This window comes from Parus major, chromosome 21 (assembly GCF_001522545.3).
Source record: "Parus major isolate Abel chromosome 21, Parus_major1.1, whole genome shotgun sequence".
Classification (NCBI taxonomy): domain Eukaryota; kingdom Metazoa; phylum Chordata; class Aves; order Passeriformes; family Paridae; genus Parus; species Parus major.
The window spans coordinates 3,734,890-3,759,443 of record NC_031789.1 but is presented as its reverse complement, the minus strand read 5'-3'; the positions used below and the strand labels follow the sequence as shown (position 1 = coordinate 3,759,443).

The 24,554-nt window shown below is 46.8% G+C and overlaps 2 protein-coding genes across 3 annotated transcripts in view; one reads left to right on the top strand and one right to left on the bottom strand.

Moving 5' to 3' along the window:
- PHF13 (PHD finger protein 13) overlaps positions 1–2,435 on the top strand; it is a 3,628-nt gene extending 1,193 nt beyond the window's left edge. Inside the window, exons 2-4 of the mRNA XM_015648021.3 lie at positions 18–128; positions 867–1,419; positions 1,797–2,435. Coding sequence (XP_015503507.1) covers positions 18–128; positions 867–1,419; positions 1,797–2,023 — 891 coding nt within the window. The 3' untranslated portion in view covers positions 2,024–2,435. The remainder of the gene's footprint in view (positions 1–17; positions 129–866; positions 1,420–1,796) is intronic.
- A 3,126-nt stretch (positions 2,436–5,561) lies between these two features.
- The window catches only part of DNAJC11 (DnaJ heat shock protein family (Hsp40) member C11), a 20,387-nt gene continuing 1,394 nt past the window's right edge, over positions 5,562–24,554 (bottom strand). Inside the window, exons 2-16 of one of the 2 annotated variants that reach the window (XM_015648188.3) lie at positions 21,592–21,721; positions 19,488–19,561; positions 18,192–18,293; positions 14,064–14,192; positions 13,369–13,491; positions 12,428–12,501; positions 11,346–11,535; positions 10,920–11,005; positions 10,359–10,475; positions 9,246–9,401; positions 9,024–9,093; positions 8,843–8,900; positions 8,070–8,212; positions 7,506–7,635; positions 5,562–6,884 (exon numbers count right to left, since the gene is read on the bottom strand). In XM_015648188.3, coding sequence (XP_015503674.1) covers positions 6,859–6,884; positions 7,506–7,635; positions 8,070–8,212; positions 8,843–8,900; positions 9,024–9,093; positions 9,246–9,401; positions 10,359–10,475; positions 10,920–11,005; positions 11,346–11,535; positions 12,428–12,501; positions 13,369–13,491; positions 14,064–14,192; positions 18,192–18,293; positions 19,488–19,561; positions 21,592–21,721 — 1,608 coding nt within the window. In that variant the 3' untranslated portion in view covers positions 5,562–6,858. Of the gene's footprint in view, positions 6,885–7,505; positions 7,636–8,069; positions 8,213–8,842; positions 8,901–9,023; positions 9,094–9,245; positions 9,402–10,358; positions 10,476–10,919; positions 11,006–11,345; positions 11,536–12,427; positions 12,502–13,368; positions 13,492–14,063; positions 14,193–18,191; positions 18,294–19,487; positions 19,562–21,591; positions 21,722–24,554 lie in introns of those variants that run through there. The other variant, XM_015648189.3, reaches the window with a different exon arrangement.

The following is a 24,554-nucleotide window of genomic DNA, read 5'->3' as shown; positions in this document are numbered from 1 at the left end:
CCGCCGCTCACCCCCGCCCCCCGCAGGACTTCTCCCCCGGCTCCCGGCGGCACCGCACCGTGGAGGACTTCAATAAGTTCTGCACCTTCGTCTTGGCCTACGCCGGCTACATCCCGTACCCGCAGGAGGTGAGTTGTACCGGGGGGCCCTGGGGGTACCGGGGGGCACTGGGGGGCACCGGGCTGGTCTGTCAGACCGGCCGCTCCGGCGGTCACGGCCCCGTTCCGGGCCTAAACAAAAGGGGAACCGCGGCGGCTGGAGGCTCTGGGGACGGGGCGGGTGGTGCCCGGCGTGGGCGGGGTGAAAAACGTCGGATCCGGCATCGTTCCTGCTGCTCCCCAGCCCGGGAGCAATGGCCGGAGAAACTCCGGGGTAGCTTGTAGGGAGAGCAGGAGCGGCAGCATCTCGGGGACAGGGCTCAGCGCCTGGGGGGACAGAGCACAGTGCCTCGGGGGACGGGACTCAGCACCCTGGGAACAGAGCTCAGTATCTCAGGGGACAGGGCTCAGCGCCTCGGGGGACAGGGCTCAGCGCCTGGGGGGTGGGACTCAGCACCCCGGGAACAGAGCTCAGTATCTCAGGGGACAGGGCTCAGTGCCTGGGGGACAGAGCACAGCACTTCGAGGACAGGGCTCAGCACCCATGGGACAGGGGACAGTACGTGGGGGAAAAGGCTCAGCGCCTCAGGGACGGGGCACAGTGCTTCAGGTGACAGCGTCCCTGGGGATAGGGGACACCACTCTAGAGGACAGGGCACAGCACTTCAGGGATGGACAGAGTGCCCTGTGGGATAGGGGACTCTGCCTTGCACTGCATGAGCGTCTGCTCTAAGTCAAACTGTTACCTGCTTCCTCAACATGTTCCAGGAAACACCACTGAGGAACAGTCCCAGCCCTCCCAACAGCACTGGAGGCACAATTGACAGTGATAGCTGGGATCCCCGCTTCAATGACACCCCCTCCTCTGTCTCCCTGCCCTCCAAGAACAGAAAGAACTTTAGTCAGCTTAAGCGAGCAAAACCATATGGTTCCCTGTTCCAGCGGGGAAAGGCCAGCAACTTCCTGCCAGAGCGAAAGCAAATCGATAAGATCAGGAAGAAGAAAAAGCTGAAAAGGAGGGAAACAGAGGTGTCTGCAGAGGAGGACTATGAGGAGAAGCTGCTGGATCTGGAGGCAGAGGACTCTTACGCAGAGACGCCAATGAGCCCCTCTTCGGAGGGTGACCCTCAGTCTGTGACTGAGCACTGCTCGGTGTGGGACTCTGACACCCCGTCCAGTGTCTCCTACCCTGCTGTGACGACCGAGCAGACGGTGGAGATCCAGAGCGTGGGCAAACGAACGGTCATTCGGCAGGGCAAGCAGGTGGTCTTTCGGGATGAGGACGGCACTGGTGATGACGAGGACATCATGGTGGATTCAGGTAGGCTTGGCTGTCCAAGTGGATTAGCCAAGTGGAAGTAGTTGTGCTTTACTTGTAGCCTGAGGATAATGCAGAGGAGTGCTGCCTGGGTGGAATTCAGGAGCAGTTGGATTTTCAGGGGCAGAGAGGTGGATTGGTTCTTCCTGCTATAAACTGAGTGAAAAGCTGCAACTTTATAGAAGCAGCTGGTTATCTTCTCCTCAATTACGGCCTCCTGTGTACTGCTGAGGGTCTCTTGCTGTGTAAGAGACCTGGAAAAAGCAGCAAAGTGCTTGCCTTTGAAACCCAGGTAGTTAATTTAGTGTGAAAGGAGAGAAAATTCCTGGTGTGAGAGGTGTCAGCTGCTAAAAATGTATCTTTGACATTTGTCTTTACAGATGACGACTCGTGGGACCTGGTCACTTGCTTCTGCATGAAGCCTTTCGCTGGGCGGCCGATGATCGAGTGCAACGAGTGCCATACCTGGATCCACCTCTCCTGCGCCAAAATCCGCAAGTCAAACGTCCCAGAGATCTACATCTGCCAGAAGTGCCGGGACTCCAAGTTTGACATTCGCCGTTCGAACCGCTCCCGGACGGGCTCGCGCAGGCGCTTTCTGGACTAGGGGGGAGGCACGTGCTGCGTGGGTGGGCGAGCTGTGGGTGCCGGCGGGGAGGCCGGGGAGGGCTCCCCTGAACTGCTGCTGCTCCGGTGAGAGGGCTGCCCAGCCGGCCTGTGGCCCAGGAATGAGGAATCGCCGAGCCGTGGGCAGCCGGAGCTGGGAGCGGCCGCCTGGGCAGAACTGTGGCGGAGACTGTCTCAAGGGACAGACAAAGCTCTCTGAGCTCAGTGCAGTTCTGTCTGGTTAAGATGACTGGGTGATGTACAATACCTTTGCCAAGTAGGTTTTCTCATTCCATTGGGAAACTGCAAATCTTCTCTGTGCTAGAAAACTCCTCCTCCCAAAGAGGGAGGGGAGGAGGAGGGAGTCTGTGTGAAGAGTCTGAAAAGTAAATGGCCCTGTGTTTTAAATTCAATGTGATATTATACTTGCCCATTTGTCCGTATAGATCAATCTTAGGTATCCTAAGGCTCCGTAGGAGTCAGCCTCGGTGCTACTGGCCTCTGTGTGATCTGCTGCTGCTTCCACAGGCCTGAGCATAGGGGAGTTCTGTCATTTGGCATCATCCAAGTGCAAATGAGACTCGGGGTCCCTCCTGTGCCAAGGGATAGTGCCCTGGCAGGAAGGAGCAACCCTTTTCCTGGACAGGCAGTGTCGGGGATCAGCGGCATCAGATTCCTTCCTAGAAGGTCTCTTCTTTCAGTGGTTTTTTTGTGATTTATTTGCATGATCAGCTCACATGTGTGTATGGGGGGAAACTGCTCAATTTCCTGTCCCTTCATTAACCTCTATGGTGCTGTTTTAAGATGACTCTCCCTTTTCTCAGCCCAGAATTCGAACATGGGCTGTAAAAGGGGCCACAGGAAATGTAGAACCTGGCAGGTCTGGTTTGGAATTTGATCATGTCCATCCAAGTATGACAGCTGAGTTGATTTTTGCTTTTGCTGTTTGTTTTTTGAAACTGGACTGTAACCAAAAAGCCAGAATCTTTATTCTTTTGGTAGCAATGACACAGATCAAAGTGAATGCAGGCAATGCAGCTACAGGATGAAGTGCAATGAGGATCCAGAGTGGACAGGAGAGCACTGAGGCCCTGGCCAGCACTGCAGACAGGACCTCCTGGGCCTTAGCCCACAGGAAATCCCTTCAGGACCACGATGGGAAGTCACAGCTGATACACAAAGCAAGGGAGATGCTGGCATTGTTCCCCAGTGACCAGACAGATCCACATGGATCAATTGGGTTGATGTTTTGAGGTGTTTCTCTGAAGTTATGCCTGAAGAACAGTGTGTGCTCTGTCCAGTAAGCGTCTCAGAGAAGCACTGGCTGGCACAGCGGCTGCAGCCAGACCAGCTGTGCCAGCAGGAACATGTCCCCATGAGTTCTGCAGTCACACAGCATTGGAGCACTGTCTTGTCTGAGGACTGGCTCACCAGATGTGTCGTGGTGATGACTGAGGGTCTTGCTAGCACACAGGGTCAAGTGCTCTCCTTCAGACATCGGCCCCGGGGCTGCCAAAGCCTCAGGCAGCCCAGTACCACGGGGCCCTAGGGCTCCACGGTGTGGGGCAGGGCAACAGAGGTGCACAACATGCAACTTTTCTCTTCTGGTTCTTGATAAAAATTTTGTTCCACCAAACAAAACTGTAACAGCTGACCGGGTTCAGAAAACCAGCTTCTGTGAAATCTCTCAACCATGACTGTGCTGAGCTGCCTTCAGAAGCTATGTGGAACCACCAAGGAGTTTGCCAAAGACTCGCCCCCAATGGCTGCCTGACTGTCCTTTGCAGCCAGAAAAATAACCAAAGTTCTCCAGTGCTGCCATTTCCCCAGAAATGCTTTGGAAGATCCTGGCCACAACTGTGCAAGAGTTGGACCTGGTCTGACATTGGTATCTCTTGTGTTGACAGCGTGTCTGCAGTTCAACTGGACCTCTGTGGACTGTTCCTGAAGCTTTTATGGGAGAAATGGTGCACTGTCAAGTGAACTGGCTCTTTTTCACAGAGGTTCAACACTAATCAATGTTACTGACTCTTGTTCTGTCCCCTTCGATTTATCCCAGTGGATGGTGTCCAGCACGTTACAATATCAGCAGAGAGAAATAAAAAAGTAACATCTCCATTCTTTTAGTTCATCACTTTCAGCCATGTATAATTATAGTTTAATTCAGAACTTTATTTTTTCATTAAAACTTTTAATGAACCATGTTTTTTTCTTAAATGTGAGACAAATGAACAATGAGTTTGTTATATTCCAAACTCAGGAGTCTGCTGTTATGATTTATTGGTTTGTGAGCTGTTGTGCCAGGCAGCAGGAAGACTTGACACTTGAAGTGCTCTTTCTGAAAAAATACACTCAGGTGGAGATAGGAAGAGCTGGCAGGTATCCCCACCTTTCTGTGGAGCAGCTGCTCCTTGCTAGCCTCTCTTGAAGGGTGTGGGACATGGTGAGGAGCCCTGTGGCTGGGCAGGGTGGAGGGCTGGGAGGCAGGCACTGCCCAGAGTGGCTGAAGACAGCAGGGACACTGTGCTGGGCTTGTGCCAGGGGCCTGCTGAAGGCTGCAATGACTGAGCCGGGGGACAGGGCCCATGTCAGGATGCCAGTGGTGTCAGAGTGTGCAGTCCTGGCACCTGGTCCCTGCAGCCTCAGAAACAGCCCTGGGGTAGCACTGCACCCCTTTGCAAGGACTGGAGGCTTGGCCAGACCCAAACCAAGCCCCTGTGAACTCTCTGGGAGCTGTGTTGAAAGAGAGCTCCCTCCCTCCCCACCCTGGGCAGCACTGAGGACTCCAAACCACCCAAGAGCTGCCGGAGCCTTGGGGCCACCCTGCAGCTCACTTATGTGCCACAACCCTGCAGGCACTGCTGCTCAGCCAGCTGCCATCAAAGCAGCAGCCTGAACACCTTGGCAAACTGAAAAGGTGGCTCAACCTTTTGGAAATGGCACTAGGTCATGGTGGAAGCTAGGCTAAAAACTCAGCTCTGCTTGCTTAGAGCTTCGATTTTAATTCTGTTGGTAATTTTGAATTACAGAGTCATAAAAAGAAGTCCCAGGGGAGTTGTGGCTATAAAATGGCAGCTGCTCATAGCAAGAATACGGTGGTGAAGGCTGTGGTTGTGCAGTGGGGCTGTCTTGGCAAAACTCAGCAATGACAGAAAACAAGGAAGAAAGGATGAGGGGGGTTGAGAGACAGCCAGGTGCTCAGTCTCTCAGGGATGCTCCTGTGCCATGTCCTATCTCTACAGGCTGGCTCCTCACTTCTGATCATACACCTCACACAGTGACAGCAAAAAGGAACTGGAAGAGATTTGGATTTCTGCCCAGTCCCACCAGAGGTCAATAAGCTGGATGGGATGGAGAGTGCTGCTATGTTTACAGAACCTTCAACCCTTACTTTCCAGGAGTTTCATCTCAGGAGCTTCCTACAGATGCAAAGGGAATGGGAGCTGCTTTTCAGCTGAATATAATTTATTGCACATATTACATTTAATTTCAGATTGACAGAACGCTGGCCATAAGTGAAATAAAGCCCTGCACCAGGAACTGGTCACAGCTGAGTTGTTTTGGTTTTAATAAAAACAAATGAACACCCCTTCATAATATGAACTTGTTCTTTACAAGGGAAAGCATTTATTTTGGAAATCTCATTCTCCTGGTGCAGTGACCTGAGCACAGAGAACCACAGCTGCTCAGAACAGGGGCCAGGTCCATGTCAGGAAAGGAGTTATTGCAGGAGTTGTCAAAAGCAACTCTGCACTGCCAAGACATTGGTGTTCTCCCCTCTGCTTTCACCCACGAGCAATGAAGGCTGGTCTGGACTTAGCCAGAGCAAAACTGACCAAGGAGCAGCCACCATGATTCCTTGTTCCTGCAAAAGCCTCTGATGTGCTGATGTACCCAGTGTGTAGTAGATTCTGTAAGGTGCTGTTTCCAGCTGCTCTGTCACCAGCCTAGGACTGCCCTTCTGCTGGAAATCCCTGGCAGGGCTTCTAGGCAAGACAAAGCCAATGGATCTATGCCATAACTGCTGCTTTTCAGAAAGGGCAGATGAGTGTTACATTTTCAGCTCTTTATCCATTTGGCCTCTCTCACTTTGGTATGGTTTACTTTATGAACTACATTTATTTTTGCTAGAAATAAATTAGATATTAAGAGATAGTTGCAGCATCAGAATCAAATTAAATTAATTGCTGTCCTTCTCCCTCACTTGCTTTCCTCTTTTCTGGAAATCCTTGACAATACATGGTTGTGGGTGGCAGAAGAATCAATAAAACTATGATACACCGTGTCCTTGTCTGGAAGAGCAGTTCATTCATATTTAAGCACATACTTTTTCTAACAAGTGCATTTCAAACACAGATTTGAGATTGAAACAATCACTGACCTCTCTCCAAAAGTATTTGCACAGGGGACTTCTAGGACGTGGCCAGAGAACTGAAATTCCCCTCATGAGAAGGAGCAGGTGTGTTACCTACCCCAGGAAGTACGTGGAGAGTGAGAAGAACAGGTCTTTGTCCCTGCTGTGCACCAGGAGAGAGGTGTGAGTGCAGAAGGGGCTGTGGCCAGCTGGGAGCAGGGTGCCCGCTCAGCCCCTCGGCAGAAAGCACTGTGCACTCAGAGTCACGCTGCTTTATTGGGTACCGAGCCACAACTCAGATATTGCCTGGGAGCTGCCTGAAGCAGCAGGGTCTGTCCTTTTGTCCCTAACAGAACTGCCAGGACACCGCCTGCTATACAGACAGTAAAAATAAAAGTGTCTCTGTTGAAACTTGCAGTGTCCGGGGGAGGTTTTGCAGTTTCCATTGACCCAGGTACCGTGAGAGATGCGTGTTCCCCGCATTAGCCATCGGCATCGATCCTGTGAGCTGCAGGGGAGAACAAGGAATGGACACATGCTGGAGCCCACCATTGTTCCAAGGACAGGCAGGAACACTTCTGGCTGCTAATTAGACACAATTCCAATGCACTTCTGGAAGCTCTGTCAGTTGGATGTGCTGCTCACACTGGGCAGGGAGCTGGTCGAGGGCAAACAAAGGTCTGTGCCCTTGAGCCAACCCACCAGACCCACAGGGGTGCCAATAAAAGTTGTCACAAACAGATACCGGTTTCACAGAGCTATTCCAGCAGGGAAAATATTTTGGCAGGTAAAATAAATGGGGACAAGGAAGGAATCTGACTCAGGCCTCCATACATTAAATTCAGTCCCCAAATGGCCACCCACTGCTGTGAACTGCAAAGGACATTGGCACCTGTTGGAGGCCTCTGCTTCCAGCCCCAGTCAGAGATACAGACTGGCTGGTACAAACAGCTGCAGAGCTGCTGCTGAGTTCTTTTGGGCCTTTACTCCAGAGGCAAATCATGGTCAGTCCATTGCAGTAACTCCAATTCTGAACCCCAGAACCCCAGCTCTGTGCTCTGCACCACAGAGCTGAAGCAGTCCATTACTGGTTCCCCAAGGAAGATGCTGGGCAGTCTGTGCTACTTACATTGCTTTGGTATCCTAAGGGCCTCATTGTCAGCTGACATCACTTGGTGCAGAACTCCTCGGAACTGATAAAGCACTTTCAAACTCTTCTCCTCACCCACGCAGGGATCGTAGAAGCCTGGAAGCCCAGCCTTGAACCAGAGAAGGAGACTGAGAATCAAGGAATGAACTTTCACAGCTCTCCAGCTGGCCAAAAACATTTATAAGTGTCAGGACAAGGTGTCATAAAAAAAAAAAAAGTTTTGCTGCCAGCAAGGTGAGACACTGGGGAATCACCTCTACAAGTTTTCAGTGCATAAAAGTAAACCAGGGGGTTGGGAAGTTTCTGGTGTAGAACCTGAAGGTCTCCAACACCCACTCTCCCACAATGCAGACAAATGGCCTAGAAAAGCCCCAAGAAACAGAAGTTCCTGGAAGTTTGTAATACTTGGTATGTAAATGGCATCTGTGAATTGATCCAGAGCCACTGGAGAGACCCCCTGGCAGGACACCACACGATTCAAATTAAATTCTGGGCCACACATTTGAGTCCCTGAATCTGGGCTTTGACAGGACAGCTACGTACCTTGGAGGCCTCTGTAAGGATGAGTTTAGAATCCTTCACCAAGCACTGCAGAGGCACAGTCACATCTATAACCTTCACCTTCTCGTTCTTCCTGCTGTTGTCATTAACAAACTTCCCATACCAGGCATTCACTACAATCAGACCTGCATTTCCCAAGAAATCACAACTGTGATGGAAGGCTTCCACTGACAAAAAGACCATTGCAACATTTTCTCTTGCTTTCAGTGAGATTTAATTCTCCTGACCTGGACCCACACCTCCCAACAAAGAACATTTTTACTTGGGCATTTATTAGCAACCCTCATCACTAGAATGGAGTGACAGGATCTGGGTGCCACACTGATGTGACAGTCCAAGTGGATTACAGTTCACTTTGGAACAATCTGTGGAAAATTGCTAGTAACCATCAGAGATTAGATTCCTACTATGATCCAGGAGCAAACCATGTATGGGAGAAATCAGTGAAAGCTGAACTTCAGACTACAACTTTGGCACCTATTTATATACACACACCTCTCTCTGGGGCAGAGGTGAATCCAGACTGTTGTCTTCAGTCTGTTGATCCACTTCACACCATGTCCCAAGATAATATTCTGTGATCCCTCCTATGCTCAGGCACCTGGAGCTGAATCATAATGGGGCTCCCCCCACTACATGTGCAGCAGCAACTACACTGCACTTCATTAGGAGTGGGAATGAAGAAACAACACCTTTGCATTGTTCCTTCTTCTCTCCAAATTTATAGAACAAGTAAATGATATCATAATCTTTACCCATTCTGGCTTCCTCCGCTTCAATTATCCTTCGAACTGACTCCTGCATCAACCGGACCTGTCACAACACAAGTGGCAGAGCAGAAATCACACAGGGTCAGACACCGTGGCCAAAGGAGAATGAACCAGAGTGAAAAGAGTTTCCTTTCACTAAGGGGATCAAGTTACAAGAAAGACTCACTGCAGCTTCAGCCTCCTGCTTCTTCTGTAGGATGTCACTGGCTGTGCTCTCCCGCTGCTTCTCCAGCTCTCTGGCAGAAGGAAGGCAACATCTCAGCAGGAATACATGGCTGGGATTCAGGCAGAAACTGGCAGGGTCTGCTTACCCACCCCAATTACAACTGACCCACAACCTCACACAAATGAGCCCGAGTGAGACTTCCTCAGGAATGTGCAAGCTCACCTCTCCTTCTGTGCCCTGAGGTAGGGTTTGATGACCAGCCTGTGCATGGCAAAGTAGATAACGAGAGGTCCCACAGTGGCATAGAACACGGCGCTGGGAAGCAGCTGATCTGTTAGATGGACAGGGAAGAAGTAGGTCTGGCTGGCCCTATTCAGCCTGCAACAAAGAAGAGCAGAGGGATGGTAAGGGGAAAAGCAGAGCTGGATGTGCTTGATGAAGCACACTTAGCAGCAGTGTGTGCTGATGAACCAAGGGGAGATGAATGAGGAGCTCAAAAAGGTGAAAGCCTCATAAACTGAAAAAGCCAACGGCAGGAAAGGCAGCTGACACCAGCCAGAGCCACACTTTGAAGTAGCAGCTCGTGATAGTACCTGACCATTCTAAAGTTCTTTTTTTAATCTTAGGAGAATTTGCTCAGTCATTAATTTCAACAGAAAAAGGGACAAATATCCTCATGAAATAAGAGAAAATGCTTCTAGAGAAGGCATGTGGTCTTCTCTAACACAGGCATGGGCCTTCAGGGCAAGTGTACATGAATATTTTTCTGATGTCTGTAACAATATTTATTTTAGAAAACATTACTTCCCTTGTAATGAATTCAGGCCCTTCAGCAGTTTCACACCCCACCTGTAGCTGGCCCCAATTCAAGCACACAAGACAAGGACACTTAATGAGCTCAGTCCCTCTGTGAACTGCACCTTGTTAATGGTATAATCACATGCATTATGCAATGGTAATTCCCTAATTCAAGCATTCACTCATACACAACACAATACACATGGAATCCATCTCAACTAGTATTTTCAGAAATCTTCCATTCACTTACCAGAGTGCTCCAAATCTCACTTTAAGCTGTATTTCAGAATATTCTGATGCACACACACACATACAGGTGGCTCAGGCTGTGAGTCACACCAGTGGAAGGCACCCACTACTTACAATGGGCTTACAGCTTGCATTAAGAGTTGAGGGCAGCTGTAGCCTCTCCCAGTGATGTATCAATACACCTGTATTGACCTGGGACTGGGACCTTCCCACCTGAATACTGGAAATAGAATGATGGAGGTTACAGTCAGCCTCTGGAATAAAGAGGAATTGAGATCTTGAACTGACTTGATTTTCAAGGACACTCCTTGAGGAACACCAACGCTGACAGTGGCTCCTAAAACACTGTGTCTGGAAATCTTCCTCTCTGCTCCATACTCCACTATGGTCCCAAAGAAACCCACCCTAGAATGACAGAACCAAAAACTGTTAAGACAGAGAAGACACCTGAATTTCTCATTACTGAATCCTGTAGTTCCCAAACAAGTAAAGCATGGAAATGCATCTGTTTGCAGCAGATGTTTGCCTCTGGAAGATTCGTGGTGTATCTCCAAGGTGAGATTAGACCTTCCACCTTGCTAAGGAGTAAACAGGAACTTCTGGCTTTCTTATAGGGGATGATGTAGATTTATCATACACAAGTATTATAACTTCTATTTAACTGCAGAGGCACACAGGGCCAAGTCTACAAGACATTCACTTCAGCCTTTACCAGATTTAAAGAGTGAAAAGCAGGCTCCCAAAAGCCACAGAAGCATATGGTTTGTGTGGAACCTGGAGGCCTACAGCAGCGGGAGAGGACACAGTCCCCAGGCTGTGAGCAATGTGAATTCCCTCTTGAGCACTTACTTGAGAGAACCTTTCACTCGTGTTTGATCCTCATCCTGAAACTTATGCTGGTAACTGACCATCATGAAAGAATGGGGGATTCCCAGCTGAAACACAAGAGGCACAAATGCATCATAACATACTCTTGGCCACTGCTGCCTCCAAATTTCCTTTCTCAACCCTGAAGCACAGAACACAAAGCAGTGCTTGCCACTTACAACCTCTGCTGTCCATGTTGTACTGACTCTACTCCAAGCTGACCCATGTCACCCCTGACAATGCCAAGAGCTGTGCTCTGCCAAACACCTGGTTACCTATATTAGGTCTAACATGAGATAAACCAACATCTTCCTTAACCTCTAATCCCAAGGCAAAATACAGCTGGGACAGGAAGGTGAGGCCGCTGTCTCCCCCAGGGCAGGATTAGGTCCCAGCCATGGCTCTGACCTGCATTGCCACAGTGAAGTGGCTGGTTTTGGTGTCCCGGACAATACTGGTGTTCATGGCTGACTGGATGCCCCATCGCCACTGCAGGTAGCCCATTGTGTTCTTGTCCAGGTTTCGGGCCAGGACCGTGGTGAGGCCGGGGCGGACCCCGCGTGACGAGAACTGCAGGGCACAGTTTGTGGTGATGAAACTAGAGAAATGAGGAAAAACTCATCAGTGGAAACACACAGGCTCCCAGGTGGCCCCAGAACTTTACTGAATGCCCAGAGACCAACCTGCAAAAAGCATGAGGCTGGAGGCTCTCAGGGAGAAGTAAGAACTATCTCAGACTGCTCTGAGCACAGCAGTGCCCAGGAGAACAGGCTGTGCCCTGGTTTATTGTCTGTTCATGATGCTGCCCAGGCACCCAGCCTTCCCCTTCCTGCCCTGTGCAGACAACATCCTGGTCTCTGCAGAACAGCACACTGGGCTGCTGGCACAAAGCAGCCCTGCGATTTAATAATCCTTAAGCATCACCTAAAAAACAGTGCTAAAGCACTCTCCAGGGAACAAGAATCCTGTACAAGCTCTGAGGAATGGCAGATTCACTAAATTTGAAAATATAAACAGAGGGAACCTACACAATCTCCTATGATGCTCTGATGTGTGGCTCCAATCACAGGCCTTACCTTGAATTCTCTTTTGCAACCTGAGACCTCTATTTGTGAACAGACATGAAACTAGTGGCAAATTTGGCATTATCTCCCTAAAATATGACATCATCTCCTGTTTTGCTGTTAGAAATTCCCTCTCACACATGGAAGCCTCAGAAGAGTTCCCCATTGTTTGCTGTGTTGGTTGAGTACAAATCTAAGGATGTGGAACACAGACCTTCCTTAAATTTGCAATATGGAAAGGGAGGGCACCAACATCCAGAAAGAATGCAGACATTTTGACAATACAAGTATGACCTTAAGTCTAATGCAAAAATAGCTTATTTTGTAGGACAGAAAACAAATCCAAAATAAATGTGGAAGCAAATTCAAGTCATTTAGTTCCTCATTGTGGAACATTAACCACTAGGCCATTTTTCTAATATTTACCATCTTGGTGTAAGATTACGAAATATCTTCAACCCAAAGAGAGGTCCGTGAAGGTCTCCAGCTCCAAACTCCAACTGGTGGAATGCACAGTGACAGAGTGTTAGAAGAGGACATTCTTTACAACAGTGACAAAATATGTCATGAGCATAATTTTCATCACAGCTGAGTAACTTTTACCACCTCTTTCAGCACCCTCCCTTCCTGCATTCAGAAGAAGAAAAGATGTCTGGCTGAACTGGAGCTCATGGGTAAAACAAAGCCAGTTTTGTACAGCTACAGGTGACCAAAGCTACTGGCACCTGCTTTGGTCATTCCAGGGAATATGGAGAAAACTCTGCCTCACAAAATCCTGACACAAATCAAAAGCCTCCAGTGTGTGAATCTCAAATGAGAGGAAGACTCCCACTCTCCTGAGCTGAGGAAGCAGGCTAGCAGGAGTTCATGTGCAAGGAACAGGCAGCTGCCAGCTACACCAGCGATGCCATGAGCACCTCAAACACAGCCCAGCTTGCAGGTGCAACATGGGACTTTCCAGCTGCTCAGACCAGATCTGCTGGGGGAGGCCAAACTATTTCTCCCATAACTTCTTCCCATGCAAGCAAAGCAATGTTGGAAGCAAAGGCTAACTATCACGCTGCCCTAAAAGGCCTGCTGACAGCACTGTGTCTTCAGACAGAGCTACCAGAAAGACTAGAGACATCAGGTAACAATTCTGGCTGCTTAAGTGAAGTCCAAATTCATGGCCAAATGGAGAGGGGAGAAAAGTAAGAAAAAGCGAGGTTTGGTCTTCCCTTTGTTTCAAATTCCTTTAAGAATTCCTTTTTCTACATTTTACAGAACAATGAAAATGAGAGATGAACCACAGGTAAAATTTTCCCCCCAAGAAATAGAACACCAGGCAATAGATTGAATATAAAACTGTGTAACAGGTGTACTCTTACCTCTCCCCATCCCTTGGCAGATGTCACTCGTCTCAGTGCAAGATTAATTGATCCCCCTCCATTCCCATTCTGGGTGGAAAGGTTACCAGATAGTATTGCTGTGTCTGTGGAAGTCAGGGGTGCCTGAAAAAGGAATATATTATTTCCAGTAACTCTGATCCTACTTCACACATTTAGTGCATGTTCTGCAAGGACATAATCACTACTGCAGAGTGCAAATGGTTTTGCAGTAAAACATCAAGCATGGCAAAAAGTCAGATAATTCTTACAGTACCAGACACTTGTGACACCTGTAATGTACCACCTTGAAGTCCTGACCTTGAGCTGTAAACCATTCTCATCTTTCCAGCAGACTAAATTATTACAACTCTCTGAAAGAGGAAATCCTTCCCATCCTTATGCACATCCTCAAGAATGGGTGCAATTTGCTCTCATCCACTGAACATGCTCCATTCAGTGAGAACTGGGCACTGAGCATCTCCACTGGCAGGAGGGTAGGACAACTGCAGCACACAGATCAGTTAGGCTACAGAGCCAACCCACCATTCTGCTGGCCCCAAGCTGCCTCTTCCCACCCTTGCTGGCCACTGTGTCCCCCCCAAATCCTGTTGAGAGCCCCTGAGCAGCATGTTCTGTATTCTGAGGTGCTTCATTCACTCACACCCTGCTCACATGGCAATGTTCACCCTCCTCACCTCGATGGACTGGGATATGTGCATTTTGTTTATCTCAATCTGGGGAAAGCTGCTCCCAGGCACATCTTCATATTCCTCGTCATAGCGATCAAACAGGTCAGTGGCATCTATTCCCACACTAATTGTTCCCTGAGGGATGACAAATGAAACAGGCATTTAGCATTAGCAAACATCTGGTGTACACAGAAGTGGCTGAACCATCCCTGTGTATGATTACATTTTCGTGCAGTTTTCCATTGTTCTGCAATTACTTTCACCACTCTAAAATGCACTTCCTAATGCACAAAGACAAAAGTGAATGATTACAATTTTTCAAAAGAGCAATATAAATCATCAAACAGACTGGAGAAAAGGCAGTTTTTCAGTACAAACTCAACTTGCAATCCCAGGAGGTCATTTTTCAATTGTGACACATTACAGAAGCAGGTAGAACACCTTTAGAAAGCAGGTTTCCTCTTTCCTCACAATTGACTGTGCTCTGTTAGTATTTAAAAGTCAAAATAATATATTCTAGAAATTGATTTTCTTCAATGGAATTTGGTCAGAAAACCTCTACAGGCTTCTTCTTATGAGATACCTAAACTGACTTAGTACTAAACTGTATCATTCACTTATAATTGACCTTGTTAGTAAAATATCTTGATTACTTTTTCTAGTTTATATTTTGTGATCAGAAAGAAGGCTTGACAAAGACATACTTTTAGCAAGTGGTAAATATTTCCTTTCTCAGACTATAGAAAAACTTATTCCTACAAAATCTAGGCCACAGCACAATAGCCTGGCTACCTGCTGCTGTGCTCCCTCAGACTAACTGCAGGAGTGTGCTTCTTTGAAAAGAGCACAATTAGGTACTTGTCTGGGTCATATAACTTCAAGCAGCTTTGGAAACCTTCCCTATGGACCCATCTGACAGCATCCCAGCTCCTATAAAATGTTTGGATTGCAATAAAACCCCCCCTCTGTGCACAGTTTGTATATGGAAACTCAATAGCTGGGTAGCTACAAACCCCACCCACACTGAGCCCAAGCACAACTGTGATAAATCCTCATTTCAGTCTGATGGAGTATTTTTCCTTGATCACTCCATTCTAATCAAATGCTAGACCATAAATAAAGGAAGAATTGCAGAGTCTAACAGGATTTGAACCTTTACTCTGCCTGGGTTCCCAGCCTAACTATTTGCTGTGGAGATTCCCAACCTCTTTTCAGTGTTTATTTTCTGATTACTTATGAAGCAAAAACTGGATAAATATTTTAAAACTGAAAGGTGTGGTTATTTCCAGTAGAACCCTGGAACAGGGGCTGTGCCCCAGCTGTTTACTAATCACCCTTGGCAGCTGGTGAATTTCAGAGCAATTACACTCATTGTTCTGCGTGGTGGTGGCACCAACAACCAGTTCCTGCCCTTTCAGGAACCTTCGGCAAAGTCACCTTCAAGCAACTTCAGACCCTACAGCTTCTCCAGTTTCAGCCCTCTCCTATGCCATGCTGTTCCTTGAAACGAGGCCAAAAGAAGAGGGAAGCAATGGAAAACCTCTAACCACACTAGAAGGGCACAGTCCTGTGCTAGCAAACACCCATTTGGAGACCATCTTGCTGTACTTGGCTTACTGGTGCCACAATGCTGCACCTTTGCAAAGATGCATCAAGAACCACACCTCAATTCACACTCAAAATTTATTGCACCTCCTTCCTCCAAAACACACTCAAAATATTAGGCTTTCCTTTTTGACATATATTAATTGTACAGCAAATATCCCTCCCAAGGAAAAAAGGAAAACACCTGAACCATGAATATCCACAAGATCTGTTCAGAGAAAAGGAGTGTTTCCCCATTCCCCAGCAGAGCTCCTACTCTTCTGCCTTTCCCTGAGGTGAGAGGTGGACCCTGGGCAGACCCTCCACCTCCTGCCAAGCAGGTGAAGTCACCCTTGGAGGTCTGTGGATCCTGGCAAGGAAACTGGTTCAGGCGCAGGCACAGGAAAAGCAGCAGATGGTAAAGTTAAAAATATTCCCAGAGAACGAGAGCACCCCTATGCTGCCGGATAATGGAGGGGACTGCTGCTGCTCCCAGCTCCCATCAGCCACCTGCTCTGACCATGGGAAATGAGGAGCTCTCCCCGAAGGAAGAGCAGCAGGACAGAGCTGTAATGCCTGCTCAGAAGTCAGTGGTGCCCTCACTGCGCTGCCCTGGGCAGGAACCATCACAGCTGGGACTGGCTTCTAAAATCATCTTTATTTGCCAGACTTCACTAATGCAATTCATAGATGTGCCAGAGGAAAATATACTTACTCCTTACTTTTTTCTTAGGGATTTACCTTCAGGGAGGTGATACCTGGAAGTTGTGCCAAGCTTTGCCTAGAGGGACCTGTGCTCCTTATATATTGACCTTCCACAGCAGGAAAATAACTGGATTTAATTTCTCCTAACAGGAAGCAGTTCTTCTTAAACCTAGTAATGAACTTTTCAACCCTTCTGCACATCTTTGAAAGCAAAAACAAAGCTCTAAAAGCAAATAGGAGACTCAATTTCAACCCTCCAAATTGCCTACATCTGGTTATTGCTCAACATTTCTGGTTAAAATGCTTTATTTTTGTGGAACTGTTTTATAGAACCGACAAATGTTGGAAATTCTAAAATAACTTGCGCTCGCGTATGAAATGATCACAGCTGCGCTCCCCAATTCCACGGGAACACTGCCTGGAGAGGCATTTCCATCGGCTGCCAGCCGGCAATTGCTGTAAACACCCAGATGGCTAATTTTATCCCAGGACACAGGCTGAGGCTCACAGTGCAGCTCACAGCCACGGCGAGGCGCCCAGGGAAAATGTCACATTCCTGAAGCAGGGAGCAGCAGACTGGGAGATAACCATGCTCCTCTCCAAAAACATCTCTCTGACCCCACTCACCTGCAGCTCCAGCAGGAGGGATAGTTTGTCCTGCCTGGCTTATGGCACCCAGAAATACCTTCCTGCTGGAATAAAGCTGTCAACAGATACTCACACAACACTCTGTGCTTGTTTACCCTTCCAGTATAAACCAGTTCTTAGTGTCTGTGCACTACCCACAGCCTGGGGATCTGTACAGTCCAACTTGCTTTGCTGAGAGCAGATCCAAAGGTGGTGCCAAGGTGAATGTCTCAAAATATTATTGCTCTGCTTAGATGGATGTTTTCCTCAAGATCCAATCCCAAGTACCACTGCAATCCCACATCTGTCCACTCAGAAGACATTGTGGTTTTACATTAACATATGAATTCATTTAGTTAATAGTAGATGCAGCTCCTGGATAATGTTAGTCACTGCAGAAGAACCAAGATTTTTGTGATTCAATAAGCTTTGAAACTTCAGTCAAGGACTATCCTGACAAACTCTGGGTTTGCCTCACACACTCACCAAGCCAAGAGCCAGCAAAGACACCGTGAGTCTAGGCTTGGATACTCTGGCCAATCACCATGTCCATCTCTCCCTGCCATCCCAGCGGTATTCCCGAGCACCTCTGACCAGCCAAGGTTAGCTGTGAGGTGAGTGACTCAGGGTCAGCCTGCTGCTCAAACAGACTGAGATGAAAACAGCATCCGGGATGATTCTCATCCTGAGGGCACGATCACACTTTCCAAAAACAGGCACTAACTGCAATACTGGCAGACCCCCAACCCCATTTAGGTTGACTCTGCTGCTGCCCAGCTGGCTTAGGGATGCCTCAGATTTGTTGCTGGTTTCAAGCTGCATTTGAATAGCTCCCTGAATTGTTGTGACACTGCAGCAGTGTCAAAGGGAATACCCGTCAGGTAACTGCAGTGAGTTACATTTTATTTAGAAAACTTGGAAAGAAATCATAAATATTTCAGTCTTGGGTCTATTTTCCGAAAATTGCTGAAAAAGGTATTTTGTCTCAACATGTTTCTCTAAGAACAGAAGAACATTCAGTAGGGGATTGTTCAAAGAATGAGCTCTTCTCCCTATATTATGCAGAAAAATTGCATATGCAAAAGACAGAAAGTCATGCAGCAAGTGTAGACACCTGAGGGGCTCCTTCCTACAGGCCCTCACCTAAGCTCAGCATACCCTGCACACTGGTGATAATTACAGACTCACTCTTGAGACCAGGATTAAGTCTTTGCTTACCTTTGGATTAGTTCTCTGCTGCAGTCTCCGCTCTTCCCTCTCTCTCTGCAAACGCTCAAATTCTTCCCTGATTTCAGCTGCAGTTCTCTTTCGTTCCACAACCTGCTCAAAAAGAAATGAAAACCAAACAATTACCAGACAGAGGCTGCTCAGGGCACCGCAGTGCTGGGGGGTCAGAGGCCCTTGGATGCAGGATGCTCTTACAGGCTGCCCCAGCTGCTGAAAGCCACCCTGCACCAATTTCAATAGTCAGAGTTTGGAACAAAGCACCCAGACCAGAACAAAGGGCAGGAATGAGAAAAAACTCCATGCCTTGAAAGAAGGGAAAATGGTTTTGTTATTTCCATTCCCTTGACAAAACCAGGGCAGAGAGCTTTCCAACCACAACTACAAGACACTGCAGTGCAGTTGTTATCCTCAGCGATCCATTAACTGCTCTACCAGGTGTGGACACAAAAATGAAAATAACTGAAAGCCTCTGGCCTGAAGTAAATTGAATCCATGAGTGTTGTGTGATTTTAGGCTATGCTGGTTCACAGCTGCTTACCTTACATGGCTCAGGGAATGAGGGTTTTTCACAGGCCCACTTTTGGAATGGATAGAAAGAGTATTGGATTTGGCTTTTCAAAATAAGATCAAGTCTGCCAAAAGCAGTTTAAAAACATCTGTTACATGATGGATCTGCTCTACATTTTTAGCAATTTGCTCCAGGTTTGACCTTGGTGCTGACCTGACCCAGTACCATAGGATTCTGCTTCAAGCAGCACAGCACAATCAACCAGGGCTGGCAGAGGCCAGCAATGGACTCAAGAGCTGGACAGACATGAACGGACAAGTTCTGCTTCAAAGCCCATAAAACCAAACCAAAACTAAACCAAACCAAAATGAGGAAAAACCCCACCCCAACCCACTCCAAAAAGTCCAGGAAGAAAAAGTAATTTCAAACTCAGAAGCTAGTTGATGCTGAAAAAAACAAGTTTTGGATGAAAAAGAAGGGACAAGATGGACAATAATAACACATTTGTCTCAGATAAAGATGTTGCCTGTCATGGTAATCCTTCCAGGGAACTCTGAATGTCAGGTTTATTGTTCTCTTGTCAAGTGCAAAAAGGTTCTTTGAAAATCCATCCTGGTGTTCCAGCAGGGACAGAGAGAGACAGCAATAACTAACCAAAGATGCCTTCAAACCAACAGGCATTTATGACCAGCCAGGTGTCAGTGCAGCTGATAGAACAATGGCAGAAAAAGGTGGGCTTAGTCAAGGCCACTGGCCATAACGTGCTCAATTTCTCTCACCTCCCAGCCTTCCATCTCCAGTCCTCTCCTCCCATATATGTCATAGATGGCTCTGGTCTGTGGATCACTAAGCACTGTAAATTGAAACCAAAAGAGAGGAGAGAACTCAGTTTTTGGTCTTCTCCTCAGATTTCAGACCAAAACACTCAAGATATTTGGAATTCAAGCACAGATCCTGGAAACGTTCTACAGTTGCACATTAATCCCTTTGATGCTTCCACATGCTTTATTGAGAAGACATGCTGACTTTTCCCCCCAACAAATCCAACTTTTTTCTTCTTCTTTTTCTAAAACAAGAAAGTGGAAAGAACACAGGAGACATGCAGCCTAAGTGAATGTGCAGAGGGGGTTTCTAGCACTGCTTTCTTTGAAGGTGACAAAAGCCTGCTAACAAACATGAAGGATATGAACAATTTGGCCAGAGCAGTCCCTGGGCCCTTCCTGGGATTGCCACCCAGCTCTGTCTGGCTTTCAAAGCTCTATGGGGCTTCCTTTGGTATTCCTGACCATCCATGTTCACTAATCCTTTCCCACCTGGTCCCACACATGGTACATGCCAAGCACCAACAAAGCAATTTCCACAAGGCAGTTCACACCTTGCCAAACATCAATAACGGGTAATGGCAAAGGTGTGTGTAGAATCTTAACCTCCCATAATGTCAGCCAACACAATGGACAACACAAAATACAACAGCAGACTGCAGAACAATTACTTTAGAAAAAGACTGGGCACAGAATTAGGAAGTCTCTAAAGGGTAAGGCATATTTAAATGCATAAGCTCCTTTAACACACCTTTCTGCAAGAAAAAATAAATCAAAGAAACATCACTATTTCCTCCTCCAGGGTTCCAAGACCAGCTTTATCATTATCATGTATTTCTTGAGGCTGTGGGAAAACTGATATGTCCCCAGGGAGCTGGGGGAATATAGCAAGGCTAAAAGAGGCTTATAGTGGTAATTGAGTTTTGGTCTGAACTAGTGGAATATTATTGGACTTGCTAAATGTCACAGGCAGACATTTTTATGCTTTTTATGAATTCTGGTAAAATTAATCTTTTGTTGTGTGATACTAAGACACGGAAGAAGAGAAAGAGAAAATAGACAGGAGGTGGAGTGGCTCATTTCCAAGATGTCAAAATTTTTTCTTGTAACATACTACACTTACATTTGGTACTAAACGAGCACAAATTTCCATGTTCATTGCAAGGCAGAGCCATGAGCAGCCAGAAAATTCAAAGGGAAGCTGCTGCCTCTAATGTAAGGTCACTCACCACACTAAAATGAAATTACTGAAGCATTATGAGTTTTTGTTCTGCAAGTCATCAAGGTCAGACTTTCCCTGCTCTCCCAGCAAAAGCTTCCACATATCCTAATGCCTAACCTAGGGACAACAGGGAAGACCCCACACATGCTCAAGTCCAACTGGAAGGAAAAAATGCTTATCAGTCAAAACTGTAAAAAATATTCATTCATATTTGAGGTTGAATGGGGGAATATTTATTCAGCATTTTGTTTTAGTTTCTCTTTAGACTCCAGGACTGGGTGCACCAGGTTTGTAACATGGATGACTCCTACCAGCTTCTAATCCACCTGCACTTCAGGTGCAACTTGTGCACCAGGATTTAAGTAAATTTCAGTTTAATTCAGAGTATTTGGAAAGGGCTTTGGCACAAGAATAAACTCTAACTGCTGTGGATCAGTTGTCCTCCTCTCAATCTGAGCATATAGAAGAACTTGTTGGAAATGGAGATCACAACCAGGTGACATGGAACAGAACCTGTGGATGTAGCAGTTCACCAGTACAATATGAAATTGTCTCTCTGTTTGAAGCTTCTCAGTCTTTATTCTCCTATGGAAGAGGTGTTCAGAAGTAAGGGAAGTGATGAGAAGGTAATTTACAACATGCAGAAGATAAGACAGACACTCTAGATCTCATTCCCTGCAGAATGGATATGGCATTTATCCTCTTACGGTATAGAATCGGTAAACAGCATTGGTAAGTATCAGCAAATTTAATTATTACTTTGTAATAATAAATAACTTCAAAAATCCTGAAAACACAGCCCTCCCAGAAACCCCCTGCAAAGCTCAGCCTCCCCCTGACCTTCATACGCTTGGTGGACAAGGTTGAAGAGCCGCTCAGCCTGTGTTTTGAGCTCGGGGTCGCGGTGCTTGTCGGGGTGGTACAGCATGCACAGCCGGCGGTACGCGGCCTTCAGCTCCTCCTGCGAGGCCTGTGGAAACCACCAAAAATGAACTCAAGGACAGCCAAGGCCATTTCCAAAAGGCCACTCACTCTCTAGATCAGCCCTGAAAGGGAAGTCCATCAGCTGTTACATCGCACTACTTTGGCCCAAAAATCAAGAATGGAATATTGCTTCATTACATAAGTTAATAAAATATTCAATTATCACACCAGGATTGTCCACACTATCTGTAGTGCAACAAGGGATCTCAACAGCTCATCAGTACATACCCAGGTATAAAAAATTATGCAAAAACCCCACTACTCAAGCAATCCATGCTCAGACTTTAGTTGTATTAGGCAACTACTATCCCCTCCAAATCAGAAGAACAAAAAAAAGCAAAATTGCTTCAGATAAAAATACATAAATCCAGAGATGTACAACAAATTCTACTCATATTTCAACCTTAACCCTCAAGGAGACACTGTAACTATCCAAAAGCACTGACTTTCCACAGTTCTACCTTATCCTAGCATCCTCCCTGTGCTCCCCAGCAGCCCATTCTGCTCCCCAGCAGGGTATGTGTTGTGCTGCAAAGAAGGAAGGTGCATCATCTGTCCACAAAGCCACAGACAGACAACCATGAGAACAGCGTGCCACCACATTCATCAAGAATGAATCCACCTTTACTGCAACCACTCTGGGACCTCAGATGGCACCTGGCCTCATTCCAAGGACATAGACGGCTCTTACAGGATCAATAGAGAAAAACCCTGCTTCTTCCATTATCATCTCCCAGCAATGTTATTTTTGTACTCTAGAGAGTCCTGGTAATCTCCCCTCTCTCACCTCAGCCTTCTACATCCCTTGCATTGCAGCTCCTGCTCATTCCTCAGAGATTGCTTAACACCTACTTTTTTTGAAGTGCAGTTGCTAAAATCAACCAGAACTTCCCCCAGGCAAAGCCTGAAAGAGCCCAACCATCCAGTTCCCAAACTGTCCTGGCAAGAACCAGTTCCTGGGCACAGGAAGCCATTCCTGGAGGAACACTCAGAGGAAAAGAACCAAAACCTGATGGTCCAGGCTCCCCCAGGGGCTGACCTAGTGCAGTCAGTGAGGGGGGCACTCAGACAGGAGTGGATTTACAGACACAAATTCCATTTACTTTTAACACCCTTCAAGAAGCAAAGCCATCACAGGTACACAGCTTTCACTGGGGAAATAAAGTTCCTAAAAGGTAATTTCTTAAAGTAACATCTTTTTTACCACTTGTGGCAAGGAGGGTTTCCATCACAGAAATGCACTCACTTGTGTCACAATGCCAGGAAACCATTTGGATTTGAGGACAGCTCAGAATGTTTTTTCTGCACATTTGTATTGTTGCTTATTAATGTTTTGAAGTGATACAGCAAAAGGGGAGCTTCCAAATTTGCTGGTCCCAAGACAGTGAGGACAGCTACAATGAGCTTTTTTCTTTTTACTACCTTGTGCTTTCTCGGATATCAAATTTAAACTCAGCTAGGAAGGCAGGGGAACATATAGGCTCAAAATGGCATTTTTAAATCAAATTAATGATAAATGGTTTAATGTGCTATTGATTATATAATAGAAATGAGCAGGTTCATTTTTCATAAATGCCATGTTCAATAAAATGTTAGATTGGGCATTTCATCATCACTGAGTAGTTTGGGTCATTGGTTCAATATTCCACGAGCAACAGCCTCTTCAAAACCACTAAAGAAACCCTGACATTGTTTTTAGACTGCCAGGAAATGCAGTCACAAATAATTGCATGTAAGTTACATTTTTATTACCAAAACTCTGGTCAGCATTAAAAGGCCTCCTCATTTAAGGTCTCAAACACAGCACCACGTTTTTAGCAGACTAACATGTCTAAAAGATGAACCATTCACACAGACACAGAGCAATTCCTGCTCACAGGATCCTGCCTCCATGGGGTCACTGCAGTTCCAAGCTCTGCTGCCACTTCACCCTGTGCTTAGCACCCAGACATGCTGTTCACCACATCCACTACAGGACAGTATTGCTGAAGATAATTAGCAATGGGCAATTAACAAAGCACCCACTCCTCTCTGCTGGAATTACTCCCTTGCAGACCCCTTTAACTCAGTTTCCAGCTCCCTCGTGTACAAAACCTGGACGTGCTGCTCCGGAAGCCTGCCTAAGTTAACCATTAACCTTTCCGCAGCAGTTCCCTTGCGCGGTTCCCACCTCTCTGTTTTAACCTCTGCACGCTGCTGACGTTTTGGAGGGGAATTACGAAAGCTCCCAAGGAATGTACAAGCATAGCCCTGCTGGCTTTGAACCAGATGAGAGCTCAAAATGTTTTTAAAAGGAACTCAACATCAGGGAGTTCTGTAAACAGCGTGACCATCACACACTGTTCCTTCAGGAGCGCAGCAGATTCCCACACACGAGGCACAGGAGACTGTCCCCGTAGCTCAGGGACTGACAGGATTCCCAAATGGAATTCTTCCAAGCTATCACACTGAATCGCTTCCAAGTCTGGATCTCCTATTGCAGGCAGTAGCGGTGGTGGTTCAGTACGAGCCTGGTCCAACTACAATGGCCACACCCAGGCCGATGGACTTGATGGGCTGTTTATACATATTTATACACACACAAATATATATAACAGATCTATATTGCAGTTGCACTTGCTGAAACAAACTGCAGCACGGCTCCTACATCCAGACCTTCGGAGATCTGCCTAATTATTATTATAAAAAAAAGCAGCTGCCTCCCAGTAAATTCCAAACTGTTCCGGTGTAACAAACCAACGCCCATTAATATCCACCTATCCTTAAAAGTGGAATCAAGATCTCTCGATCGTCTTTTTTTTTTTTTTTTTTTTTTTTTT